Genomic DNA, 23,640 nt, shown 5'->3' with positions numbered 1-23,640 from the left:
TTTCTGTGATCTCGTCTGTCACTTACAAACACAACTTTAACAAAACAGCTATGAGAAAAACACTTTAGCCCCCATATAATCATTCAGAGGTGATACATGCTTCTGGCTTGCTTGGGGGGTTTGCTGCCATTTCAACCATTTGTTTCTGCAAAAAAGTTTTCTGTTACTCTGAAGATACAGGGAAGAAGTGACCTAAATGCCCTCCCAAGTCTCAGCTTCACCACTTGCCTCAGTGGATCTTATGATCAACAGGATCCTAAACAAACCATCCCAAGCGGAAAGGAAGTTTGGGTTCATATGGTCTTTCTTACAGCATCTGTCAAGTTTCTTCCCACCCCCTCCCGCATATTGCTAACCCAGAACAATCTTATTCCCATCTGTGCCTCAAAGTTTCTTTCCCTGAAAGATTTGCTTTCAGCCACCCCGGAAGGGAAGCAGCATGGCTAAGTGAAGAGCAGAGGAGTCTAAGTCAAAGCTGGGGCAAGTTCCCAGCTGCCACTGCCCAAGGTCACCTGGTATGCCAAAGCTGCTTCAATTCTCTGTGCCTCAGTTTCTCCACGCACAGGCATAATGACACCAGCCTTGCTGTGAAGGAGAACACTATATAAAACTAGGTGCTGTCATTCTCCTATCTGAAATAAGGCAGGCTCCGAGAGTTAAACTCCACCCAAAGGAGTAAAAGTAGTTACTGCCCATCCAGTTTTATACACCACTCTTCAGAGGAATTACAGATGAGGAACTGGGACATGTTCACAGCTGTTCAAACTAGCGGTCCCTTTCTGACAAAGCTGGGATAACACTGGCCTGACACCCTGGAGATCTCTGCAGGTTTCTAGCACTCATTAATAGCTGTTTCTGGCACAGAAACAGAGCACAAGGGGGAAGGAGGTGGAAAAAAGAAAAAAAAAAAAAAAAATCAGCAAGACTACTGGCAGGCTTTTTAAAAAAAGGGAATTATCTGTTGTGCCTCTAAAAACGGTCAACAAAACCCATCAAATTCGAAAAGGCCTGCCCAGGATTTTGCATGTGGGCTTGTGGCCCTTCCTCCCCCTCTGCCCCCCACATCATCTACATGAAATATATCAAGTCGAGAATTCCCCTGTTCCAAGTAATTTTCCTTGCTGGTTCCTTGTTCTCTTGGGTAAAGAATCTGACTTTTTGTGATTCGGGACACAGATGAGGAGGAGGCTTGAAGTGCACAAATCAACACCCCACTACCTAAACCCTAATGTCTTTGTATTTAGATTTAGCCATTGCAGCTAAAGGTAAAAGCACAAAGGTGAATTTGGAGCGATAAGAAAAAACAATTTCTTACCTTTAATTTCAGTTCTATCGTATCACAGGCTAGTTTTCAGTTGGAAAAAATATTCCAGTCCCAGACCTGCAGTACTTTGGAAGCCCCCAAACCTATAAGGGCTTCTTGCCTCTCAAAGGAGCAAAACCAGATTTGAAAGCTCTGCTTTAAAACAGAAAATCCTCCAAACAATACTTCCAGATGGGTCAACCATTGTTATAGGTTTGGTCTTGGGCTGATCCCTTCTCAGTAGTGCCAGTTCCCGTAAGAACTAGCCTTTTAAATGGAAAAAGTAAAAAAAAAAAACCTAATGATAAACAGTGAAAGCGGTTCTGCAAAGGGGCAGGTTTCCAGCATCAGCCCAAACTACCAAAAGTTGCCTCCCTTTCAAACCTCTTTTACTTCAATTCTTATTTGTGCTGTTACAGACCTGAACAGAGACCCCTGTTATTACAAGCCCTTTTCAGAGTTGCAACGCTGCCAGAAGCCTGCAAGTGCCCTGCTACCGAATAACCTTAAACAGCCCATGCAAAGAGCAGGAACAAGCATACCTCTGAGCTTCACGATCATCCTTGGGGTTGTAGTTGGACAGACAGTCCAGGATGAAGATCTGGCCCCACTCCGTGCACTCATTTAAAGCTGTCAGCAGCTTGTTAATGTTCTGAGGGTTCAAATCCAGCAGGTTGCTGTTGGGATGCGATTCACTGATTTCCGACAAGGCAGCCACAGCGTTTGCTACCACCTGGGAGAAGAGACAAGAAGATGTGTTCTTTGCTAGCATGCCATCAGTGGCTGGGCAGGGATTAACTTGGGCATAACATGAGTTACACATGGGAAACAAACATGGAGATCAGCTGCTCAGCAGCAGCCGCCATGTCAGTCATCCGAGCCTTCAGGGACCCAGTACAATCTCACAAACAACCTGGAGAGCCCAAAGCTTGACTTTGCCAAAATTTGAAGAGTCTCTTGGGAAGGAAGTGAAAGAATAGCAGCACATCAGGAGGGGGCTGACAAACACAGGAAACGTGAAAAGCCAGCATGGGTTCAAAGAGCATTTTGCTAGAGGAATTACAACTTGAAAGTATTTTTGTTGAAGATAAACAAAAGTTAAAGTTGCCTCTGGACAGAATGGGGACCTGGGACCAGAGTCTCACAACAGGCTTTACTCTGGAGGAAGCTAGAGATGGCATCAGAGAGTGTCCACATGGAACAAGAACATCTCACCTTCCTGCAGGCTCCAGACTTCCACCCTGGCTTGCTTCAAGGAGGCACCATCTCCCCCCACTTCCAGGAGATGCTCAATTGATATAGTCAAGGTCTCAAAACCTCTAATTGCCCTACTCATTCAGGAATGGACGCCTCTTGCCTAATTTCCCCTTGGCAGTCCCGTGGCACATTGCTTAACGCGATCCGAGAAATGAGAAGAACCGTCTCCTCATTAAGAGGAGATGTCAGGTGCCAGGCAGCCTTCAGCTCTGCGGCAATTCTGTCAGGTCACCCAGTCTGAAAGCAAACACACAATTTCCCTAAAACGGACAACTCCTACTAAATTTTTAATAACACATATTTCAATTCCAAATAGTCTCCATAGCATCCATTTGTCTGCTTTACAGAGTCCCCTTAAAGCAAGCACTCCAGCACAACTCATCACTGAAAATATTCTTGCTACATTTAAGACTATATAAGGTCTTCTCTTTTCTAAGCATGGATGAAAGGAAACAGAGAGGAGGTCCAGGGTCCAGCTTGACAAAGGTGAGAAGTGGGAGTGCAACACAAATTTCTAATTCTTAGTTCCATACTCAAGTTCACCAGCTATTCTAACAGATGCCATGTGAAGATTTTTAAAATAGAAGAGTTGCTGAATATATAGACAAAAATAGAAAATTTGCAGACGAGACAAAAGTCTCTTATTTTTTAACTAACTAGAAAAGGGATTTAAGCCTGAGTTTGACACACAAAACTGATATACCCTATGAAAAGGCATTTTCAGGATATTTTACAATGTATATCATGTCCAGCCCAACTCACAATTTGTACCTGCTAAAATGAAGATTGATAGCATTATTTTCTATGGGATTAAGGCAAAGAAACATCTTATCTAAAATCGTCTGATTCTTTGGATGACTAAAGATTCCTTTGATGCAGTATACTGAAAACAAGAACAGCGCGACCAGAAAATTCTCTGCATTGTTCCCATCACTGCTTGTCATTAAACCAATATATTCCAAAGTCATTGCACAAGCACAGTAATGCTGATTGTTTTGCATTTCACACCTAGAGGTCAGAGATAGGATTTCGATCCAAGATTTTATGAATTTCATTAGTTGAATGAGCCTTCTGTCACCAAAATCATTAGCAATCAGAACTGTCTTCTCGTACTGTTTTAATGAGTAACTTATTAATATGCTTCTTATTCTTCCCATTATTTAATTTGCCTAATTCCTGAATGGTTAATGTGACACAGCGTAAAACTGAAGTAAAATACAGTTTAATTTCATTGTATTTGGGAAGTTTACAAGTGAAGACAAATTGTAAAAGCAACTGAAAAGTTCAACACTATTATGAAAAAGCATTTATAAAATGAAATGAGGAATTTGGAAAAAAAAATTTGAAGTACTAAAAAAAGTGACAGAGCCAAAGCATTGCAGAAAGGTACCTGTCAGTTATGCTAAGGAATAGGGCTGAGCTTTGGCAAATGCACTCATGCTGCCAGGCACTACCTTCGTTGCAGTAATTGGGCCATGTGGATATCCTAAGCCCTGGGGCAAGTACAAGTCAAAGCAGCTGCACTTAAGTTTCTTTCCTTGCAGAGTAAGTGAAGTCTATCACTTTGAGTTTGCCACAGGCAAAGGATGCACAGAAATGCTGTTACCATGGGCTGCCTGGTACACAGTAGCTCCAACCCAGAGACCTGACTGTGAACAAGGTTTTGCTTTTAGGTTCTTTTTGTGCTCTTTTCAGGAACTAGCGTGGCAGCATAAATGCAAGTGTCCAAATCAAAGCTGAGGATGGGACACTCCATGGCAACCCACTAGATGTCAGATTTCCATTAAAAGCATCTGTGTTTTCAGATGGCAGGATGCACTTAGGAGCATGGCCTGTGGTCTCCTTGGGTGTTACAAAAAAAGGACTGGAAGGGGCTATGAAACATTTGGTGGCAGCTCAGTTCTGCCAGACAGGCTGGGATATACAGTCTCATAGTCCACAATTACAGCTGGTCCTCACCTTCTCCCATAGCAGAACAGCGCTGCTGTCAACTTGGTGACACGAAGATAAACAAAGCAAAAGGGGATAAGGGAAGGGATGGGGAATATCTTCAAACTTTAAGCAACATTTATTAAAAAAAAAAAGTACTTGCTGGCGATTCGCACTGAACATATTGATATGTTATGGTATGCCAACAAAAATAATTAGCATCTTTAAGGCTTTTTACACAGCCACAGCACAGTTGAAATGAAAACAGATTTCAGGAACCAGTCCAACATAAACACTGGTTCAAGTATGCACGCTCACCTCTCTTCATTGGCACTGCCATTGGCTTCATTACGAGAAAGGAACACAGATCAATACAAGCTGCACTGCATAGTTTCATTCCAATACACAACGACTCCTACTTTGCTGCAACTCTCACTAAGTGATGGCTCAGGCAACACGTAAACAAAGATTGAAGCGTTGTCCACAGTTCGGGATACTAACAGTTTTCACTCAGGTATGGGGAAAAAGTCCGTAAGAACCAGTCAACACCGATTCATGTATTACATCACCTGGTAACCTAGTACATACTTTGGCAGTCACATAAGTGTCATTGGAAATATTTAGAAAGATAAAGAAAAACTACAACATCAAAGCTGCACCTTAAATCTTCAACTCTGTTGATACTTCTTCCTTAACAGAGCAACACAAGATAGTCAAGTCCAACTGCACTGAACAGCAAGTACAAGGTACAAAGTAATAAAATAAGTTACACAACAGGTTGGGTTTTTTACCTTGAAAATAAATAGCAATGATTATACACTTACTAGGGGACATATTAAAAGTAAAGCTAAAGCTTTACAAGTGTTATAGGACAAAGTCCTCCATGGAACTAGAGAAGTTTCACAGCCAATGCCATACTTTGGCTACGGAAAAAAGCCATAGGTTTCTTTAGCAAACAAAGTATTCTCTGCTTTTCAAAACATGCAACAAGTTCATTTTGATGAGAAACCAACAAGGAGTTGGATAACTTATTTCACAGATTGGAAGGAGACTAAAAGGACAAGAAACTAACATTTCTTCAGTTCTCAAAAATAATGAAAAAAACCGAGGTCAACCCACTAGCCAAAGATATGTGAGCCCAAACAATTAGTGAACAGGAAAAGCTTTTAAAAGCTTAAACTTACAAGTTCACTCCATGGCAAAATGCCTCACTTGACTCGCAATTAAGAATACCGTCTTTAATACCAACCAATGAGAATCAGCCTAAAAAAACCACCTAGAAAGTACAAATGCAGAGCAGATTGAAGATTTAATAATAATAATAATAATAGGCCCCTGGCTTGCTTTTAAACTGATTTAAATCAGTTCACCCTGGGTACACTTCAACATTATTCAAATGCAGTCACAGCAACATCTCATTAGAGCACAGTTGAGCCAAATGACAATAAACCTGCTTTTTGGCTTGAATTTCCCAACAAATTTAGACTCTAGGAGAAGTGTCATTGGGATGAGGATAACTAAATCTCACAGGCTTTTATTAAAAGAAAAAAATAAACCCTGCACTTAAAACTACATTACAGATTTAACAAGAACCCAACATTATTAAACCCACCTACAGACAAACCCCCTCTGCAGCCAGAAAGACCAGATCCGACCTCACGGAGAGCTGCAGAGGTAAGAACACTGATTTGCCAGTTATTCCTTCTGGCAGCTCAAACCGTTAGCTCAGAGCAAATCATCAACAAGGAGGAAAGGGGGTGGGTGAAAACCTGAGTGTCTGCCTATCAACCCACACGGAAAAGCTTTGCAGGGGCTGGGGGGACAGGAGGGAAGCTAGGCAGATCTAGAACGCCAAACAGTCAAAGCAATCAGATTATTTTGCTAGCATTGCAGGCTAATTGGAAATTAAACCAAGTGTGTAATGGAGTTAATGAAATACAACGTTCTGCTGCTTAAAACAGGAACCTCTGGCTTACCATCCCATTAAAATAAGGAGAAAAATGAAGAAAAGGAGGAAAAATTAAGAGGCTCTGAAAAGATGCTGAGGAAAGGCAGCCTTCCCCACATAGCTGGAAGCTCCTACCCTCAAGAGAGCCAGGCACCACGTGATGTTTTCGAGAACGGAGAGGTGCTGACATTTTCAAAGAGCACGCTGAGCTTGCATGGTATGTTCGTGTCATTAAGCACAGAGTCCCAGATGGGATATTAGGGGCATCCGCATGGATGCGTGTTTCACAGGGCCACTTGTTTTCATGGCCACAGACGACGCTGTGCTCCTGAAAGGTCCCTAACAAGTACCCACACAGACAAGCTCTCTCTCCTGAGTACAGGACCCCTACTTCTGCTCATGTTAATTATATCTTTCATCCACAAGCCCCCCTTTACTTTGCTTCCCTAAAAATGGTCTATGAACTATTAAAGTGGCCCAAGCAGGCAAGTCAGAGAGCCTATATGAACCTCTCACACTGTTAATGCAGGTAACATATACGGCTTTAAATTAAAACCCTGGGAGACTAACACATCCCCAGTCTATGAATAGTCTTGGAAAGTAACAGCTCACCTGTTCAGCATTAATTATGACAGATTTCCAGGACTCTGGGTAAGTCATTCATCCTCCACTAATTCCATTGCAGGAGGTTGTACTTTAGTACCTAGAAGTCTGGAACTGCGCTGCTTGATATGTGATCAGTTCCTGACCACGTCCCAAAAATTGCCTGGGTGGGGAAGACCTCCTGCTTGCTTTTTGCAAGTGGGATGAATTTTTCTGGAGGTGGCAATGGAAGGGAAGTCAAAGCGTTATGCCTCCCACAGCGTGTTTGCCCTAACTGGTTTTTGCACCTCCCTGCTCCCTCTGCGCACTGCAGAAAAATGCCACTTTTGTGGCAGACTAAAACACCACTCCTGCTCTCGTGTCCTTGCAAAATCAGAATGTGTTAGTTGTAAGACAGGAGACCATACTTCTCCCAACTGTTGAACCTCTTGCAGTACAGGGGAAAGCAGCTGTTCAGGGATGGCTCCAACACAAACGGCTTCTCCTTGGTACAGCTGAGCTCCCCAGTGCAGGAAACTAAGCTCTATAGGAAGCCACTGAGGGTCTGCAACCCCCTATGTTTCTTCCAGAAAGCACCGTGGTCTGATCCCAGCCTGGATCAGGCACCTATCACACATTAGGAAGGTTTCTTTTGCAGGTGTTTTTGTAAGGCCCTCTGCAATTTTCCTTGCAGAGGTTCTCACTGGCACCATCCAGTGGCAAGCAGGGCTGCCTCTCATCCGAGCAGCTATTTAGAAGAGAGGCACCAGCTAAGCATCAACAAAAACCTTATGTAGCCCTAAAACAGGGGGTGCAGATTTACAAAACATCATAGCCACAGTGTTTTGTGACAAATGGTGCTTGTCAATAGCTAGCAGGTGGGGTTTTTTTTCCCCGATTGAAAATGTAACATCTTGACACATGTCAACAAAATTCCCCAGCACTCTGATTGATATTAGAGATCCTGGAATGATCTATTCGGCAAGACTAACACTTTGGAAATTAGACACATACTGGTGGAAGTAATTGGAAGCAGACAGGTCTCTGATGGATGAATTTGTCAATTAAGCTTTATAAATGATGGGTCTGGGAGGACAGACTCTGTGGAGTCATGGAAATTCATGCATTATCATACAAACTCGTTGCATCTTTCTGCTAGAGTGCTAGTATTCAAAAGGCAGGGAAAAGCACGGCTTCTACGGAAAGTACTCAAGACCAGCATCCATCATCCACAAGCCTACCAAAAACAAACAAACAAAAAATCAGGCCCCACATACAGCACTGAAATTCCCTCAGACCTGGATGACAGGTCTGTGATGACCCTGTTTAGGATGACAACCTGGAGAAAAAACTAGCTACTCAGTAAGTCAGAGTGCAGCCTTCCTCTGGAGAAGCAGTTGCAGGAGCTCAGCCCGAAGCCTAAAGTGGGTTTCCACTGGCAGAGCAAGCTGAGTCAGAGTGGCTAACCAGAAGCCGTGCCATCGATTACAGACGGCAGCTCTCCCTTCTCCCCCAGTTTAAATCTTTGCAGCCTGACTGCTAGAACACAGACATACAAGCTGGCTTCTGAACTCCCCTGGTAATCTCCCACATTGCCTCTTTCAAGCATCCCATCACAAACATTAACATAGCCGCTGTTTTATAGAGTCTTCTCCGCAACCTCTACCTATTTAACTTCCAGCTTGCTACTACTAGCTGTCTGCTTACTTTGCAAAAAGTGTTGCTCTCCCTCCTGGGCAGCCTCATGTAAACACCAGGAACGCCCCATAAAGAGCCCCAAAGTGAAGCCACCACTCTTCATCAGCCCCTAAGCAACAGTCTCATTCACTGCAACATATCCAACACTGGGTAAACAAATTCCACCACTGATGCCTACAAATGCCATCAGGTGTCTCCCAGAAGGAAATATCATCTCCACCCGCAGCAAACAGATTAAAAAAACCTAAACCACACACAGGACCAACACAGACATGGTTGGGGGACTTCAAGATACAGCCTCCATTCTGGAACACCTAGGTTGAAAAGAAGGAGGACATTTTACGGCCGGTGAGGCAGCCAGGGTATCTTGGAGGCAGCCCCCAACATGCTGCAGAGGCACAGCCCACAGCTCCCAGCAATATTCAGCTCCATACTAGGATGTGAATTTTCAAGTCCTTACAACCTTCACGAGCAGGAATCATGAACTCATCCAGCAGTGGTGGTTCACTCCTTGTACTAGATAAAACACCAGCTGCAGAGGGGAAAACACACAGCTGTGAGAAGTCCAGGTTTCCCCATGAGGAACAACTGCTTTCCTACGCCTACGAAGAAGGTCATGTTCCACTGCCTGTTGTATAAGTGAAGTCCCACGTCCCAGACTGCCTCCCACAAAGTCCTTTTGGGACTCAGAGGACCACCAAGAGTTTCTCAGCAAGGGGCTCATTTCTCAGCTTTATTACACAAACAAAGAGGGATAAAATTCCTGCAGAGTATACAGTGGAGGACAGCCCAGGAGGCAAAAGCTGCTTCTGTTTCTAAACAGGCTCATTCCTCAGGACATGGTCTCAGAAAGACATACTGCTTGCCAGCTAGTAGGAAAAAGAACAAAATGAGGACCTTCTTCCTCCATAAGGTCATCCAGGAAGCCTAAACATACACCTTGAAGTTCTGGCTGGCAGAGAAGGAACCTACATGGCTTGCAATCACAAGCAGGAGAGACAAGCAAGCACTGTGATTTGTATCAATAGGTTTTTAGTCTTGTCTGTGAACTATAGAAACTCAATACTGCTAGAGGGAATTCTGATTAGGTCAAGATGGACCTTGCCACCTGTAGTTGTCAGAGCTCAATACATTCCCTTCTTAGTGCAGGTTATAAAATGCTAAAGGCAAAAAAAAAACCACCCCAGGCACAACAAAAGAGTTTAATTATATTCCACACACCTAGTGTATTTACTAATCAGCTTGTTATGTGATCTCAGTTTCCTTCGTATTGATTCACAATAGTGTATCTGCCAATAAACTGTGATGTCTAGACAGTGTAAAACATGACATATTATTGGACAGCACGTAAGTGCTATGTCTATACAGCCCATGGAAACACAGGAGCAGAACAGCCACACCTATGAAAGCTTTGATCCAGCGCATCACAGTGACAACGCAGAATATGAGGAAGAAGAAATGCTACAAAAAGGAATTAAAAACCCAACAGCACCTAGAAAAGAACTCGGAGAAGGTGGTATCAACCTAACTTAATCCATGTGGATAAATAGGTAGATTGACAAGAAAACTATTCCATGGGTTAAAAGTTATCCTAGAAGGTCGAGGATTGAAAATATTTGGAGAGAAAGGTTATTCCATTCAAATATTAAAAGACCAGTAAGGCTTAAGATGGATTTCCTCCTAGGTTTTCTGCTAATATTTACATTCCTGAAGAAACCCAAGAAGTGCAGTGATAAGAGCCAGGAAGGAACTAGGTACAAGATAAGGTATCTAACTATCAACAGCTTCGGTTCTGCTTTAAACTGCTGCCATCTCGTGGACTTGCTCTGCATAACCAGGGCTCAGCGCTTGCTCCAACGATGAGCATCGGCCATTAGGTCGGATTCACAAATGTCAGAACCAGACAGTATCAGGAAAAAGAAAAAAAAGTTTGTCCAAGATTTCAAAGAGTCTCTGGCCATCGGTAGGTGTATAACAGACCTACCTCTCTCACCCCACTGTTACCTACTGCTGTTGCTGGGTGTGAATGGTGTCCTGCAGTAATCTGCCATCCCATGTATAAAGAGTACACAAAAATCCTGGGATGTCATGGTGAAATCGTATTTTGTTAGAACAACATGAGGATTATGGGAGGACATGCTTTCTGAGTTGCGCTATACCAAAGTTACCAGCAAGAAAGGCCCTTAGGACTGAGTAAGTCCAGCAGCACACTGACAGCGCAAAGCAGCCAAGCCCTAGCTTTATATTCTTCCAGACCTGGTTCTGCTGAGCTTCATGCAAGGAAATGCAGAGCAAAAAAGGAAGAAGGGTTTGCCTTAACACAGCTCTGGGAAGAAATGAGGGTTCCCTCTATGGAGGGAAACTCTACAAAGAGCAGCCACAAGCACGTTAGGCCCATCTGTAAAATGAGATTAAAGACTCCGTCCACAATCAAACTTCTGCAGTGTAACCACCCAGTAACTGAACCATGCCCTTGTACGCCTTATTGGCCCATTGCCTGTACAAGGTAAGACATCTCAGATAACTCAGCCGAAATGTAGTAAGCCACCAACACACCTGGTAACTTGCCATATATATCTCCATATCTATATATGCAATTAGAACTTTGAATTAATTCATCCAGGAGAAACTGCAAAGCTACCACAGAGATTTTTCAGAAAAAGCTAGTGAACCAGCAGACTCGGGTGTCAGTCCTTTAATCGCAACTACAGCCAGCTCATCTGGAAGGGAGCAATCCTACACCTGTTCAAAAGATCACTGTATTACTGTATTTGAACAAAGGCCAGATCCTGACAACAAAAAGCCCAGATAAAGGGGGAAAGCACCTTGGCTGTGCACCTACAGCACCTCAACAGGACCTCAAAGCAATGCCCTGAACATCCCCAATCTCTGTTCGCACGATTCTATGATAATAAACGCTTAGTCCAAAAATATGAAACAAACAACAAAAAACAACCCAAACCCAAAATGTTTCTGACAAGGTCACCTCCAACTTAGTCAGACATCATTATGATGAGGGTGATTTGAGCTGATAGAAACATGCACCCTGATCTCTGCACAATTACAAGGCAATTAGCAAGATTGAAGTTGTTACTCTACCCAGCACCCAGCTAGAATTCTTAGTGCTTACTCATGTGCTAGAGGCAGCCAATTACAAAACCATAATAAAACCCTTCTTGAAGATTATTTTTCAACAGGAGTTTTTTTAGCTCCTGCTCAAAATCCTCATTTCTCAGAAGAGAAAACAAGTGTGGATTTCCTGTCTACAAAATTCTGCTTCGTTAAGTGTCTAATGTTGCCTATTTCCACAAGTCATTGAAAGAGGAGAAACATTTATATTATAAATATGAATGAGTTTAGATAACAGGTTGCAACGATCGAGATGCACCATTTACAGAGGAATAGGCCAGAAGGATAGATCCATCTGTACCATTCTTTTCAGCAATCTTTCTTTTGATAGCCGATACTGATACATACATACATTTTACTTAAAAAGAACTTGCAGGCAGGGCTGCATGCCACCTGATTGTGGAGAAATATCTTAATAAATATCAGCTTGCACACAAATATAACTTATCTGGCAAACACAACTCCTGGTCATCAGGAACCCCCACTGGAGTTTCACATGGAGAAAGCAGGTTTGACTAGGAAGATGAACCTTAATTAGGGGTGGATAGCTCCTGTACTTTTGAGGGAATCACTGTACCACAAAGGCATGAATTTCAAAGGGGACCAAAGCAATAAACTTAAATAGAAGGAATGTCTGTATCTACTAATACTAAATACTGTATTAAGTCAGCAGCTATAAGAGCCCCAAACCTGATAAAATCTCTCCCCATACACTCTTAAAAAACAAGAATATAATGTCCTGTCTACAGTAAAACCTGGGAAACCAGTACACTGAACACCAGCCATGTGATCCTCTCAAAGCCTGCAGATCTGAAAACACACCACAGGCCTCTCTTCTTCATCACTATCACTCCTCCAAATTGCATTCTCCTGCTGTGAATCCTCAGCTTCGGGAAGAGCAGGTGAGTACAACATGAGGCAGGTACTGTGATCCTGCACAGCTTCAGTAGCTGGAGAGCTGCAATCAATTGTAGCAGCTGCAAAGGTTTTGCTGTCCCAGCCCATCCTCATTACCACCAAGGAGCTCGTTAGTTGTAATGATGTTTTATTAGGAATCCCTCTGCTACTTTTGGTGGTTTATTTAGCAAATGGAGCATACACTGCCCTTTGCTATTTCTCCTTTTCTCTCCATTCATTTAAGTCAGTATTAAGTGACTGTAGTTTTGAAATAGGTATTGGTGCTCTCATAACAGCCAATGTTTCATTTACCAAAACAGTTAGTTCCACAGAGATCAACGAGCAGAAAGAGCAATTAATTTCTCCTGAAGTACCACATCTTTTCAGACTGAGCTTCTCAACTCATATCCATGTGGCTGTAATCAGCAGAAGAAAATTAAAAAGTTGGAACCAAGGCTAGGAGAAGGTTAGGTTATATCCCTGTCCACAGCACACTCCATTGCTGCCTGTGAGCTAGTGAGTGTGAGGGTCTACTATCTAAGTAGAACTAAAGCAGCTCAATCAAGTACTTTCAGAGGCTGCAAGGCACACCCTCAACATTAAATTAAAAAAGCAGGTGTTCCCCTACATGCCTCAAAATTGCCTAGACAGACAGAGCATCTTCAAGGAGTCATCAATATTCATGCAGAAACCTGACATTAAAAAAAAAAAATCAGGGAGGCATACAAAAAGAACAGCTTGTAAAAGAGCTGGATATCAGAGGCAATAGGCCCCCATATCTTCTGATAGGCACCACCGCTCACAGACTTGTGCCTGTGAAAGCCAGATACCTTTAGTTTTATTGTCTTTAGAAAGCTGTAAGAAAAGCAATCAGCAGCATTTACTGTCCTAGTAAAGGGGCTGGTACCTTACCACCTGCACTTGACTTATCCAAACCTGCCCAAAGACAGCTATAACAGGACAGCAATTTGCTTTATGTGGTTTGACTCATGCACCATAGAAAGAGCTGTTAGACCTGTCCTAATAAAGTGAAGTTATGCCATTAAGCAGAGTCAAATCAGATCTGTGCTCTAAAAGAGTAGCAGTCACATCCTTAAACTCTGAGTTAAACCGAGCTGCAGAAGTTTTCTTCCCTGCTAGGAGCTACAACGATATCGGTATGCTCACTGGATTCCAGCAGATCACAAGAAAAAAAATACCAAATGAAAGGATTATGCAGTGAGGCACTGACCACCATCTTTTAGTTACAAAATAATAGTGGAAGATGCCTAGTGTGGAAATGGACCCTTCACCAACCACGATGAAATACTGATTTAGTAGGTAATTTACCCCTGTGAAATTCTTGGTCTTGATCTCCACCTCTGCTCTGACGACTCATTTAACTTTATTAAAAACGTAAGCATTGATTTTCTCCACTCATTACAGGCCAGTGGATTTATCTGCATTAGGGAATGAATTCATCCAACCTCTTACTCCAAAAAGAGCCAAAGCCTGCGGGAAGGCAACAGCTACAAGCTGTCACCAAGGTAGCAGCATCAAGCATTTCTTGCTTTTCTGACTCATCTGACCAGGAAGTCAAACTTTTGCTGCAGCACTCAAGACAGGCAAAACAGGCAAAAGCCCAAACAGATCTAAGAATAGAAGGTATTTCCTATTTTCTGAGGCAACAAGTGTTCTCTAACCAATGCATTCATCACAGTGCATCAGTTGCAATTAAAAAGCCTTCACGTTTCTGATTATCTGCCCATTACAAACTCAAGCAGGGCGCTGGAAGGACATATACATTACCATGGGATTGGAGTCTGCAATCAGGTCGCGCAGAGAATCCAGAAATCCTTGGTCTTCCACCATCTGGGCATTGATGTCATGCAGCTTCGCCACACAAACAGCTGCGGTCTTTCGTACATAAGGGTCTTCATCCTTCAGACACTTGCGAAGAGGCTCACACAAATACTCTGTGATCTTGTCCACCCTGATGCATCCCATTGTACGGACCGCCAGAGCACGGATGAGAGGGTTTGGGTCTTCACAGTCCTGCAAGGGGACAGAATATGCGGTACACAAATCTGCACCACTAGCCACCGATATCTTCCCTGCAGCCAGAATCAGGCTGTTCTTGTTTCAAACAAAAAACATTCTCTCTGATTACATGCTAAAAAAAAGTAATTATTTCAGATCAGGGATAAAAGGTGGAACTTACTGGTTCACAGAAACATTCTACATCATCTCAAGATGTTTTCAGGCTATGACAGCTTGTAAAATAGTAAAATTGCGGTCTTGGTGTCCCTTGGTTCTCCCCAGGCAAAGCTTCTTTCAACATGCTCTAGCAGCCAAATCCAAAGTACAGCTAAGCTAGAGGCAGCTTTCATCACCCAAAAGCTAGCCACAGGCAACTTTCAGATAGAATAAAATACTGGTTTCCAGCCTTACTGGTTTAAAGGAGAAAGAGAATATAATGGGAAAAGTCAACAATTAAACACAATGCAAAAGTCATCAAGTTCTAGACACAGGCCATCAGTTCTAGACAAAAGCATCCCTTAAGCTTGCAACATTTGAAGCACTAGACAAAGGCTACTCTAGAGGCGCTTTTCTGATGAGGAAAAAAGAAACCAGAAGGGAATCTAACACTTCGTACTTCAAAGCTATGTAATTTTCCATACTTCCAATCCATCTATGGCTCTGAGCAACGCTCCTCCAAAATCAGCCTATAAAAGGATGGATGCAGGATGGCCGGCAAAAGCATAAGGTACATTTACCTTTCACTGTTAAAACTTCCTACAGCTGAAAAAACACCTGAATGCATCACTTTTAACACATACAAGAGAAGTGACATCTCTTACCAGTGCATTCAAGACCTTGAACCGTGAACTGCGTGTGAAGTGCTGAGCTAGTGCAGACTAGTGTCAGCACTTTCTCTTTACTAACGCTTGTCCCTCAACTTGCCAAAAGGGACATATGACATTTCCTTGCATGGAAAAGCATGAAGCTGGAAAATACCATGTTTGCTTGTTAGTCCATTCAAACAGAATTACACTTCAAAGATATGACAGAGAACAATATTCTTTCCAGATAGGAAGGTAGAGACATCTCTGGCTAGAAGAGCAGACCTGCTCTCAGCCTAGGGCTTCTCACCTCTTTCAGCCTCAGGCACCACTATAGAAACTTAAAACATGATCAGATTACCCAGTGTCTCAGATTTTATAATGATCTAGGAGTCTCAAACTTTTTCTAAGCACTGGGTTTTAACTTACATAATGTGGGACTGAAATAACATTTCCTAGATAAGGAGAGGCAACTTGACAACAGAATTAAAGGCAATACAGTGATCAGGCTGTTATTTTTCCAGTGAACTGTCTTTCAGTTTCACCAGAGATAAAGGTTTTCCACACAGAGCGCAGCTGAAACATTCAAACAAGAACTAGATATCCACATGACAGAGATACTACAAAGACTGGAAGATGAACAATAGAAAATCTGTTATCCAATACCAGAAGTTGGTCTTTAATGATGATTAGCAAAATGACAGAAGCAGCTTTTCCTGGAGCAGGCTCTCTCATAACCACTTACAGGCACTTAAGTCATCTCCTCTGCAATAACTAGCAGCAGCAAGTGAGAGAGAGGACCCCGACCTGTTGAATTCAGCATGCTAAGTCCTTATTTTCTGCTCCTCTACAAGAACCCTCAGCCCAGAACTCAAGTACAGAAGCAGAGATAAACAGCAGCTCACAAAGGCTAACGGACAAAGGAGATGTGGTGACAGCCACTGTGCTGGACTATTTTCTGATGAGCCGTGGAAGCAAGTTACCTTCACAAAGCTGTTGACAGCCATAATGGCCATATCTGGCTGACTTTTGGCGTAGTTCATCAGGTACAGGTAGACCAGCTTCTTCAACTCCAAGTTGTCGGTCTGCATGCAGTTCACTACATCAGGAAAGAGCGAGCGGGAGAGACAAGAGTAAGCAAGAATAAGAGAAAAAGCAGTGAGACTGCATGGCATGCAAAGGGGATAGTAACAATATCAAGGAAGCCAGGAAAACTGGAGTTCCACTCTAGATACCTTGCTGTCTAATGAGAGGTCAACTTCCCTGCCAAAACAGCTTGCAATGGCTTTTATAATAGCTTAATCATTTAAACTCTTCTAGGGCTTTAACATCGGTCGGTTCTAGAACAGGTGAAAATTAATTTTCTAAAAGTGTTTTAATTGGGGAGTTCACCAAACAAGAAAACTCTACCAAGCCAGGCCTGGAAATGAACCCACAAAAAAAAAAAAAGTTGCTTAAAAATGTTTTGGTAATGCAGGCTACTTACAAAGAACCTGCCAAATTTCAGACTAGTAAACTCTAGAGCGATAAGGAGCTTAAACGCTGCCAAGCTGAATTTCACTCAAATATCAGGCAGCAATCTGTAAACAGCACTGCAGAAGAACACAGGAAGTTACACAAGGCTATCTGCAGCTCTCAGGTATGCTGTAGAGATCTAGAGGTGAAGGGCAAGAGCTGTTAGCCAAAAAGATTATTTTTCCTCCCTTCCAGTTTATATGTTCCTTCATTCTATGATGAAGTCATGATGCTAAATTTGCAACCTTATATTAATTTCCGTGGCAACAGACCACACTGCCATGAATCCAGGACTACAGCGACTTTATGGTAGACTCCTGTAACAGGAGAAGCTGAAAGGGAGAAAGCATTCACTCAAGCAAGTTTTTCTGGTTGCCTCAAAGACAGAAAAATGTATTGGGGACAGTGTTGCAGAAGGTAAATGCCTGTGTCCTGTAGTCACTATGAGGCAAAGGTTCAATTTAAAAATCACTCATTTTAAAATGTAGCTTAAATTTATGCTATGACAAGTAAGGCTAAGAAAAACACTTGGAATTACCTTTCTAACACTAAAACCCAGGCTAGCAAGCAGTGAGAAAACGTCATCTAAAGTGGCATATAAAATGGTTGAATTCTGGATGGGTTTTTAAATAAAAAGGGCTAATAGGTACCCAGCTAAACCAGCACTGGAAACGGCTGTTTCTTTTGCTTTCAGTAACAAGCAGGAGCTTGAGAAACCTGTGACTCAGGCACAGCATAGGCAAGGACATAGCCAGCCTCACTACCCAGCCGAGATGACAAACTCAGAGCTGTGCCATGGAGATATGTGCCACTACACCCAACAGAGTCCCAGGAGAACCAGAGCTGCTACAGGTGCAAGAAAAGTTGCTTTTACCTGACATCCTTCCCAACAGTCATGGCTGCAATAACCTTCTTTACAGCTTCTTTCCTCTTCTCTTTCTTTTCATTATTGAGTTCAGCCTTCAATTCAAAAATCTCTCCTGGCAGAAGACAAAACAGATTGAGCCTCTTGGGAGAGGAAGAGAGTCTTGCTTTAGGGATTGTTTAAAAGTGACTTTTTACTTTCCCGGCCTGTTGTTCCCATAAAAATGATATAGCAACATGTGGAAGCTGTCAGACCTTATGGAGAACGTGGTTCAATGAGAAGCAAAGCTGCGACACTCAGAGAATGATATGGGCTATAACTTGCTAACGAAAAAGCAGTTAACAAGAACCACGCTGCATGTTGCAGCTCTCCCACTTCTAGAACATTAAACCACATCACTGTAGCGTCTGTTTCTCAGAGGCAACTATTATATAACCAGGATGAAAAGATATTTGGAGACGCCAGATTAGTGCCTGCAAGAAAAAACTAACTTAGCTAGGAATTTTGCCCAGACGTTTTAACTTTTGCTCATCATCGCCTGCTTCCTGCAAGCGCAATGAGACTGCAGTGTAGCCGAAATGCCCTGATACATAGTGGCAGAGACAAGAAAGCACAAATTTAGTCCAGTGGAATAAATTCCTTCCAAGCTAGAAAGAGCTACTACTAGCAAAAGCAGCAAGTAACACAGCTCGCCTGGATTCTGAGGTTGCCGAAGCAGACTTTTCCATGACACTAATTTTTCCAGATGATATTATTGTGTGGAAAGTCAGTTCAGGCTGGATCACAAAAGTGGCAAAGCAAGTTTGCAAAATAAAGCAACACGTGCAAAAGACAGCTTATCAGGCCTGTTCCAGACAGAGCAAGCGGTGTGAGAAGGATAACGCTTCCGACTGACAGACAGCTTCCCCAGGAAGGACAGCGAGCAATATACCCACTGGAAGCCACACATTACAAATACCAAAATATCTCTGACAGAATACATTCTAGCCCCTAACCTTTGATGCCTACACACCAATGCCACTTTGTCACATCAGCAGCACTAACTACTGAAGAGCCTGGGCACAAAAAGACTAACAGGAACTTCAAAAAAGAAGAGAAGTTACTATTCCAGAGAACACAGTGCAGTAATACCGCCTGTCTGAGAAGAGATGCTCACGTTACACTGAGATGGTGTCCTGGAGCAGAGCCGAGCCAGCAGCAGCAGCGTGCTCACTAGAGCTCAGACAGTGCAGGCTGGCCTCTTGCAGCCATCCCAGAAAAATCTGCCTGATACTTTAGGACTGAACTTACAGATAGAGTTGTGCCTTAGAAAGATGTGAACTGCATTTGCTAAATTTATGAGCTCATTCTGAAGCTTAATGAAAGACAAATAGATCAACACTGTAGTTTTTTCACTGGAAAGCATTCATCAGAAACATTCAGCCATTCTGAAAAGGAGAGGTTAATGCGAACCATTTTCCACATCTACTGGAGAAAGATGAGCAACATCAGGCTTAAATCGCAGCCAGCTAGAGTTGGGATAAACACTGTTTTGTTTAAGAACAGGTTAGGAAAAAAAAAATCTGCCTGGGACAGTTTCAGCAGAACAAGTCCTCCACTGAAACAGGTAAATGGGTAAAATGTCCCCAAAGATCCTTTCCAGTTTTCCCATTTTTAACAGCAGCAGTTTGTCCTGAGGTGAGGTGACCACCACACCTACAGTAAAGCCAAGGGAAAGTCAAACGGAGCACTGCAGCTTTGAAGGAAATCCCATTATCTCTGCAACAGCTTGATGTAGAGATATACACTTATACCTTAAATATTAAATGTCTCTCAGCTAACTTAATCCCATGACGCCCAATGGAACAACCATCCTTAGTCTTGAACCTGTTAGTCCATAACTAAAACTTTGTCTCTGACCAGATCTGCACTCAAATTCCAATGTTTTGTTCTCTGATCCTTGAAAAAGCAGCAATTTGGGTCATTTTGTGCATCACAAAAGCATGTAATACATCAGTTTTGTCTTTTGTCACCATGTGACCTACTTTAGAAGTTTCTCCCTGGATGATTAAGACAAGAAACAGGGACAGAGCTAACAGAAAAGCACAAGTTCTTCTGCACGCAGTTAAGAAAGCTGTGTAAAAATAGCCACCCACCACCTGCAATCCACTGCACCATACTAACCTTTTTTATTGGTCGTGAAGTATTTGGAGTCCGTCATGGTTCCAGTTTCTTAAAACACCTGAGAATAATAATAAAAAAAGAACAAGCAGTCAATCACCATTTGGAGCTGACAACACCCAGTTTGCAAGGCAGGAACTCAGAGAAAGGATGGTTGGTGAGGGCGTAACATAAAGGAAGAAGCAAATGCTTTACATCCATGGGCACAAGTTTCACAATCTTCATTCTGCACCTGCTGCTGATATTACTTGGCAAACCCAGGGATTTAAAGGGCTCAGACAAACAATGTTAGTGAAAACACAACAGCCTGAGGCAGACAGGCTGGGAAAGCAGTGGTGCTCAGCCCAGCTTTTTAAACTCCCAATCTCGGAAGAGAAAAGGCAGTTTTTAACTCCTTATAGTCAGCAGATCTTGACATGTTCTGCAGCTGTCTTTCCCTGGGGTACACAATTTTGTTTTCCAAAAAAAAAAAAAAAAAGCACTGCACATTTAATATCTCGACTGGAAGCAAGAAGTCCATGTTTCAGACAAAGGAAACTGTCAACTCCCCCTAACGACACTTTTCCTGTGTTGCATTTTGATGGAAGGAACAATTAACCCTACTTGCAATACCCACCCCGAGGCCCTTTCATTTATTTCCCTTCTTTTGTTCCCGGGAGATGCAAAGCAGGTTTTGGGGGTTTGTTTTTTTTTTTTCCCTAAAGCAAAGCCATTACTTTTCAGTTCTTTCAAGCTTGAAATTGAAATCTTTCTCTGCCAAGATCTGACATCCCACTTCTGACACACACACAAGCTTATTATTTCAGTGCTATGCTGCACTTCTGTGGACAGGACTGAAAAAAGCTGCTGGGACAGCAAGTGCTTAGCACAGCCACAAGAATGGTCTCACCAGCACTCTTCTTGCTCCGCAGAACCAAATTATTAATACCTTAGAATACAGGGGTTGCCCAAACATATGTGGATATCCATAATTTTATTCTTACAATTGCCAGCTCTGTGACAAACATGACTCAAACAGTTTTCAAGTACTGGCTGAAAAACAAGCATAGGAGTGGGCAGTTTTACTTTCTTTGATGAAAGAGTCTGCATCGGTGCTAAGAACCTATGACCCTAAGACCATCCCAAAAACGGATTTTCCTACCTCTTTCCTCCTTTTTCTATTTCTTTCACCCAATTCCCCTTCTCTTGTACATACTTCCATGACCTTAAATGCTACCAGCAAAGCACCAAGTCATCTGTTCCCTAAACGCTGCCTGTCTTGCCTCTAAACCTCGCAGGTCTTGCTGGCTCAGCAACAAAAGGACAAGCATAGCTTTGAACTCCAAGACACTGCCCAGCAGTGCAACCAGCCTGCTGTTTCTTAACACTTTCCTTCCTCATCCCTTAACCAACCCCAATACCACTACCACTCTTTTTTCTCCCCTATCCACCTTGATCAATTTAATACCTCAGCAGATAAATTCCCATCAGCAGCAGCTGAAGGGTAATGCCACAATTTCTACCACCTTCAACATGCTCTACAGCATGGCAATGCAGAGCAGTTGTAATCTTGTCCAACTGCCAAGCAACCAGATGAGAAACAACCTGTTGCTTAGCCCAGTTCCCTGGAGCTCCTGTCTGCCCTGTGCCTGCGTGGTTACCACCTCATCCCAATTAGGCGGTATTACTGGGTTTGGTTTGATTTCTCTCCCTTTCTGCTCCTGCCAAGCTGGAGAGCAAACTGTGTCTGGGGACAGCTCTGGAAGCGCGTTCCTCCTGCAGGAGAGGTTCACCCTCCTTCCAAAACAGAGGCTGGGTTGGGAAAGCCGCATGAGCCACAACATTGCAATCTTTCCAGCAAAAAAATCACAGCATCACAAAAGAAGAAGCTGTTGTGGGTCTTGTTTTATAATTAAAAACACCACCCATGTTCAGCTGCAATGTTATTGCTGACACAGTCTTTCGGATTTGAGCCCAGCTTAAAAGATGACTTAAGTGTTTTCCTCTACGAGAGTGTTCGGCATGGTGCCATGCAAAAGGCATTGAACATAGCCTTCCTGTTCTTCATTTGCATTATATGTGGATTTGTCAATCTGGGTCATACCTCCCAGCTGAGCTAGTCCGATATTGTTTTAACAGTGGCCAGAGCAGCAGATTATAGAGAAAATCCAGGAGGAAAAAAAACCACCATACACATCATCCCAGTTGCATAAAGCTACACAGAGGAAGAAACCTTGCTGAATTTCAGAGATGATCTTTAAACCCAAAAGCAGGACATTTCGCTGTTTTTCTAACTTCAGATCACATACTTGGAAACATGAAGAATCCTAGAAACACTCAGACAAGGCTAAGCACAGCACATGTATTTACAACCTGTTTTGATAGATGTAAACAAGATCTGACTTAGGTCAAAAAGCAAACTACCATACTCCAAGTCCAACACAGGAGAAAGCTCTTTTTCTGATGAGCACACACATTTTTGCTTCATGTACGTCAGAGCTTGCTTTGCACGTTGTTCAGAGACAGCTTGCTAGCAGTACTACTGAGTATTATCTCATCCACTAAGCAAACTCAGCATGGTTTACAGCAAGTCCCAGATGAAGGCCAAAAACAAAATAGCCCAGATATACAAATAGCAATGTTTTAAATAACTCAAGAAAATGCCAGCTTCTTGTACACAAATCTAAATTAAAGACAGCCAAGATAAATTACGACAACATCATGAACATCCTTGTATTTTTAGGAGAAAACCTACATCAGATTGCCCCCTCCTTACTGTTGTTCTGTGTCCAGCGCTTGCTAAGGTGGAAACAGGTAAGAGATGTTCAAGCTGACAGCAAAAGGCTCCTGTTCCAACCCCAGCAAACAAGAAGAGATGAAAGAGGAATTTCTCCAGAAGCTCTGGCAATCTTAATGCTATAAACATTGGCTTGACATTTAAATGTAGACTGAACCAAAAATATGATTAAATTAAAAGACTAAGGAACCATCATAACCAGAAAGATAAGCCTCTTCAGCCCAAAACCACACAGACAACTGGATCCTGCGTCTGACCAACACCCGCTTTGCCCCAAGCATGACTCCAAACAGCCTGACCAGCTCCCCACTGATTTCACATAGATGTAAAGAGGAAGGTGGCAAGTTTAAGGCCTCAGTATTGATCCAAGCTCCCTAGCACTGAACCCCTAAATCTCTAAAGTGATCCCCAGTTTAACCTGGCTTACACTCCAGCTGGTGCCACCATCTCTTATCTGCACCCATTTCGCCTGCAAAGCCTCTCGAGTAGCCACATGATAGCCTAAGCGTGGCTCAGGGCCGCCAGAGCATCAAGAAACTAAAGAGAGCGGCCGAGCATGGATGGCAAAGGCAAAGCCACGCCTCAGCTTCAGAAACCTGCAGCCCTAACAGCGTGTGCTAGGGGCAGGCAATTTGTTTCCATCTTGGGGAGCAAACACCTTTTTGGTGCTCTCTCCACCATTCTCAAGTGCCCTGTGGTTCTGTCACCTCCTCACTCCTCAGACCCTCCGTCCCAGCTTTGCCGCCAGCCCCCGACACG

At 42.9% G+C, this 23,640-nt stretch overlaps 1 protein-coding gene across 1 annotated transcript in view; it reads right to left on the bottom strand.

Moving 5' to 3' along the window:
• The window catches only part of AP2B1 (adaptor-related protein complex 2, beta 1 subunit), a 74,559-nt gene extending 54,414 nt beyond the window's left edge, over window positions 1-20,145 (bottom strand). The window contains exons 1-5 of the mRNA XM_009583412.1: window positions 20,109-20,145; window positions 17,956-18,060; window positions 16,549-16,685; window positions 14,532-14,777; window positions 1,846-2,036 (exon numbers count right to left, since the gene is read on the bottom strand). Coding sequence (XP_009581707.1) covers window positions 1,846-2,036; window positions 14,532-14,777; window positions 16,549-16,685; window positions 17,956-18,060; window positions 20,109-20,145 — 716 coding nt within the window. The remainder of the gene's footprint in view (window positions 1-1,845; window positions 2,037-14,531; window positions 14,778-16,548; window positions 16,686-17,955; window positions 18,061-20,108) is intronic.
• Between the last annotated feature and the right edge of the window lie 3,495 nt (window positions 20,146-23,640).

This window comes from Fulmarus glacialis, unplaced genomic scaffold (genome assembly GCF_000690835.1).
Source record: "Fulmarus glacialis isolate BGI_N327 unplaced genomic scaffold, ASM69083v1 scaffold31388, whole genome shotgun sequence".
In the NCBI taxonomy this organism is placed as follows: domain Eukaryota; kingdom Metazoa; phylum Chordata; class Aves; order Procellariiformes; family Procellariidae; genus Fulmarus; species Fulmarus glacialis.
Note: the sequence above shows the minus strand (reverse complement) of the source record. Positions and strands in the feature narration are given on the sequence as shown.